Raw genomic sequence first — 4,997 nt, 5'->3', positions numbered from 1 at the left:
AGAGAGATTGTAGAAAGGAATTATTTTGGAGGCTAGGGCATGATTTTGCACAAAAGGAATGTTTGTCTTAAATGGGCTAATAAGATGAATTTATATGAAGAAGTGGTACCCGTTCTCCAAGTATTTCGTTTTTCATCCTTGATGCCAATTAATTAAATAACCTCTTATTTAGTTAATTGATAAATTAATTAAATAACCACATATTAAATTATTAAAAATTTGGAATCAGGAAATTTCAAGGACGTGTTGTGTGATATTGGTATTGTTATGTATTAAGTCTTCAAAATAGTTTTTGGATTCTTGGATTCTTGGATTCACTTATGTTATGTGCTCCAACACTTAATTTACGATTTGATTAAAAGTGGGGATTTGCTTAGTTTGTCTAATGTCGGGTTCTATTTGCTTACTTTGTCTAACGCCATTTCCATCACACTCTGTGCTGAACCAAAAAAAAAAAAAAAAAGCGAGGGAGCGAGAAAACCCGAGCGAGATACCCAATTCCCATCAACCCGATAAGTGTCCGGTGTATGCGTTATGAATTCCAACCGAGTTTCTTCACTTCAATTTTGTCCCTTTTTATAAATTGGTGGGATACCCAATCCCCACTGCCTCATCAAACCCGACAAGGACCTGGTTTATATGTGATGAAGCTCAACCAGGCTTCTTCACTTCATTTTTTTAATATCTTTTTTATTTTTTCCAATTAATTTCTTTCTTTCACTAATCTCTCTTTTTTCGATCTTATTGTTATGGATAATGGAATGAAATTGTAATTAATTAGGGGTTGATGTAGGTAATTTATTAGTAGTTATTTTTTTTTATTAGTAATTGTGATCGAGGTAAATAATGAAATGAGATTACAATTAATTGGTTCGAAGGATAAAAAAAATAATTAATCATACTAAGTTTTCCTTCCTTAAAAAGTGAAGTCTTTTAAAAAGTGTCATTTTTTCAAAATATAAGGTGGGAGGCGGTATTTTTGTCAATATTTTCTTTAGGGGCATTTGGGACAAGAAGTCGATATTTATAATCCTAGTTATTATAGTTGAGTTATAATAGTTTGTATTTGGATATAAATTATTTTAATTTGGGTTAAAATAATATATGTTTGGGATGTAAATTATTATAATTTGATAAGAAAATAATAAATAAAATAATATTTTCTTGATTATTATAATTTTAGATATTCTCACACCAAACGTTCCTTTTGTATATTAGGGTTTAAGAGATATATTATAAAAGTTAAGAAAAAAACACTATCTCTCTCACTCTCGGGCGGACACCTTCGCCAGGCCCTAGCCGCCGCTCCCCCTCAGACACATTCGTCTACCGTCGGTCCGCCCACCTCGCCGCTCCAGCCACTCCAGCTCGCCGATCGTCATTCACGGCCGTCGCCGTCACGTCCGGTGGTGGGTAATCCAGCTCGCGATGTCATTCACGGCCGTCGCCCATCGGTCCGGTGGTGGGTTTTTCTTCTTCCATCAGTCCGCTCCAGCCACTCTATCTCTCTCGTTTCTGTTCTAGCGCATCACTCTCGCCGCCGTCCCTGTCGACGCCGCGGCCGCCGGTTCAAGCAGTGGTTGGAGTTCGGGTGAGTTTCTCTAATGTCCAGCCTTCCGTTTGGCATAAATTTGTTACTCATATAACGTGTTGATGATAGATTCAAGATTCAGATTTGATTAATTTTAGTAAGTTCAAACGTGAGTTCTCTCTCGTTTTCGTTCAGCGAGGTTCAAGGACTGTTGTGTAATTTTAGTAAGTATTAAGCCTCTAAAACCCCTAAAACCCCTTCTTGAATTCACTTATGTTAGATGAAATTTATGATTTGATTAAAAGTCAAAGTGAGTCGTTTAGTTTGTCTAGGAAACAAGGTCTCTGAGCTGTTTGGACATTGTTTAGTAGCTAATTTATGTTTGCTTTAGTGGATTTAGTGTGTAATTTGGTGGTTAAGGCTCTGAATTTGTAGGCCTTTTGTTGTTTGTTCATTCTTTATACTTATCCACAAATTAAATTTGGAAGTTTGGCATTGGGATTGTCAACATGATTTGAAACTTTTAATGGCTTATGAATGTTGAGATATTTCCTCAGGTGTTGTTGTAATGTTTAAATCCTTAAGTTTTAGGTTGTGGATGTTCTGTGAACAAATATTAGAATCAAGTTTGATGTCCAACTTCGGGTTAATTAGGTAAGAAAGTTTGGTATTATTCCTTAGTTTAGTGCGAAATTTGGGGGAGATATACCAAACATCTTGCATTCCTCATGTTTAGTTCAAGTAAGTTGCCTTTCCACCTTTTTTTTTAAAAAAAATGGTTATATTGCAAAAGTTTAATATTCTTTAAGCTCTACGCATTTTTGTTTTAATAGTCTTTAACGGAGAAATATGGGAAGAGGGATCCTACAACCTTGTTCGAGAAAAAGGAAGGATAGAGATGATGTTGAAGAGGAACATGCAGATGTTGGTATTCCAATGGCTCTTTCAAATATGCACATGAAATCTAGAGTGATTTTCGTACTTGAGAAGGCATCTTTGACACTTGCCTTGGTTGGAAAGGTAAAAGTTGCATTTCATCTTTCTTGATACTCTCTAATATTTATTAATTTTTTGAGCTTGACCCTTTAATCTTAGCAAGTAATTTATAGGTTTAAAAAATCAATTGTTCTTCCACTTGTATATAATAGTGCTTGTTTTTCTATTATTGTTGTTTGTATGTTTCTTCAGAACTATCAGATTTTAAATCAAGAAAAACATGCTGAATTCTTGAAGAGGAAGTGAATGGACCCATACAAGTATAGACCTGATATAGTTCATGATTTAAGTATCTTATTTCTTTTTCTTTTTTGTAATAGAATTACATTTTATAGTTATATGAAAAGAAATGTTGATCAAGTTTAGCAATTACAAAAATTTCTCTTTAGAAGATCAAAAAGAAGAAATTCCTTTGAATATTAACACCTAATAGAAGTTTTGTGATCTCTCTTTTGAACAAAATATAATCTTACATTTTCTCTATGACAGGCTCTTGTTCATATAATGTATTCTTGAATTTGTATGACTGGATTAGTTCAAGCAATGTTCATAAAAACTGATGAAGGAGTTCTCATCAAAGTTGACCCACGAACTCGAATACAGAATCATTAGACGAGTTCTGTGAAATGATGGATTAGTTCTTAACTTTTTCTTTCTTAAAAAAATATTAGTAGCCGCTGATGTGAATGAAACTCAATCCTTGTGATGCTTCCGTTTGCAGCTCAATTGTTGCAAAAGCTTAGTACTAAGGCTAAAGGCAAACGTAGTCCAGGTCTTTCTTCAAGTTCCAAAAAGGTGGTTGAACCACGAGACTACCTCAAAACGACGTCAATCTAGTATTTGTGGTAACTGATTGGTTATTGTAGAACTTTCCAATTTCTCATACCATGCATCAAGTATTCTTTTCAAACTTGTCATTTTGAGTGAAAACTAAATGCTTATATGGATATTCAGATTGGCACAATGGCTCATGGCAAAATCGATGATGAAAACATAGATGATTTGATATTAGGTTAGCCCTTTATAAGTTATTTAGATCATTATCTCCTATCAAATTATCATAAAAGTTTGCCTTTTGTGTTGAACCGTTAGTGCTTTATAATTTAATTGGTTTTCTTTGTCCCCAAAAGAACAAACTGTTTTATCGAACTTCCTTTTTTTCTCCATAACAAAAGTGACAATTTTTTGCAAATGAATTGGAAATACTCAATTGTTTTCATTGGCTTGCATGCAGTTTTTGGATACCGCCTCAGTGCTCGAGTTTGTCTACGCATGATATACGAGAGCTTGGCTAAGAAATATGGAATTTGGTGAACCAACCACATCCTATACTTGTACAGCCCACCAAATTTTGTAGCATCACTATTATACTCAAAAGCATGCCTTTCTTGTTTATTTATTTATTTTGGAATTATATATCCATTTTTTTTAGGGGAAGTGCTATATCTAATAGCTGTAATAGATAATGTATAGAGAGATCTCTAGGTTGGGTAGTTTTTAACAAAAAAATGTACTGAATAGCCACATTTGAGATTGCAATTCAAAATACTGAGAAGTATCTAACATTTTGTCTTTCGTTATAAGGGCTTGTTGTTTGGATTGATTTTTGAAGTGTTTATAAACTTTCTTTTTAACTTAAGCATACTTATTTAAACACTTAAAACGTCAATTGAAACACGGCCAAAGTTTATGGATGATTTTTGTATAGTTATACTAGCTATATTTGTCCTTTCAATGCTTTTTGTTTCATTTCTAGAAAAGAACTGTGTTATCAATTTGTTTGAAGTTGGCTTTATATTGAGATTGGTTTTTTGTTGGATGTTCTTATTTTTAAAATCTAGGCTTCCTTTGATGCTTTTATCTCTTAGGTTTGAGATTGGTATCTAGTTGGATTCTTTTACTTCTAAATTTTAGGCTTCGTTTGATTAATAAATAGGCATTAAATCTAGGCTTCTAAATTTGGTTTCTACTTTTATGTTTTATAAATTTATGCTTGTATTTCTCGAAAATTTTTATAGATAGAAAAAATGGTAAACTAATAATAGAAGTTAACCCGTGTCTATCAATGATAGATTTTTATTAATTTCTTATCAATAATAGATGGAGACAGTCTCTAAAAGAATATTAAAATTTTGTTAATATATAAGTAATTTATTTTATTTTTTTATTTTTAAAAATCCTCCCTATAGAAATAGATGTATTTGGCCCTAAAATTTTAATTTGGTCAGTTTTTAGTACTTCAATTAAAGAAAAAAAAAAGTATAATCCTTCATCAAATTCTTTCCCAACTTTCATAACCTCACTAATTGCGTGCACCCATTAAATCATTTGGTTTAAAAAGAAAAACAGAGTTTAAACAGAGCATTATGAAAGTGAATACAAAAACACACGTCATTTATTGCTTAAACAGTCTGACCATTATAGGAAGAAAAGAACAAAGGCCACAAGAAAAATGACTAAATGTAAATAG

At 32.6% G+C, this 4,997-nt stretch overlaps 1 protein-coding gene across 5 annotated transcripts; it reads left to right on the top strand.

Moving 5' to 3' along the window:
• Positions 1-1,456: 1,456 nt before the first annotated feature.
• LOC120081190 lies at positions 1,457-4,099 on the top strand. 5 transcript variants are annotated; one of them, XM_039035885.1, is made up of 5 exons: positions 1,465-1,591; positions 2,186-2,272; positions 2,365-2,551; positions 3,249-3,372; positions 3,762-4,099. In XM_039035885.1, the coding sequence occupies exons 3-5, from the start codon at positions 2,381-2,383 to the stop codon at positions 3,839-3,841; spliced, it is 375 nt and encodes a 124-aa protein (XP_038891813.1). In that variant the 5' UTR covers positions 1,465-1,591; positions 2,186-2,272; positions 2,365-2,380; the 3' UTR covers positions 3,842-4,099. The 5 variants fall into 5 exon arrangements, 3 of the variants coding, with proteins under 3 accessions (XP_038891812.1, XP_038891815.1, XP_038891813.1); XR_005482707.1 differs by lacking the exon at positions 2,186-2,272 and having other exon boundaries at positions 1,457-1,591; positions 3,249-3,539; positions 3,762-3,776; XM_039035884.1 differs by lacking the exon at positions 2,186-2,272 and having other exon boundaries at positions 1,457-1,591; positions 3,762-4,085.
• The last annotated feature ends 898 nt before the right edge of the window (positions 4,100-4,997 follow it).

Source organism: Benincasa hispida, chromosome 7, assembly GCF_009727055.1.
Source record: "Benincasa hispida cultivar B227 chromosome 7, ASM972705v1, whole genome shotgun sequence".
Classification (NCBI taxonomy): domain Eukaryota; kingdom Viridiplantae; phylum Streptophyta; class Magnoliopsida; order Cucurbitales; family Cucurbitaceae; genus Benincasa; species Benincasa hispida.
Note: the sequence above shows the minus strand (reverse complement) of the source record. Positions and strands in the feature narration are given on the sequence as shown.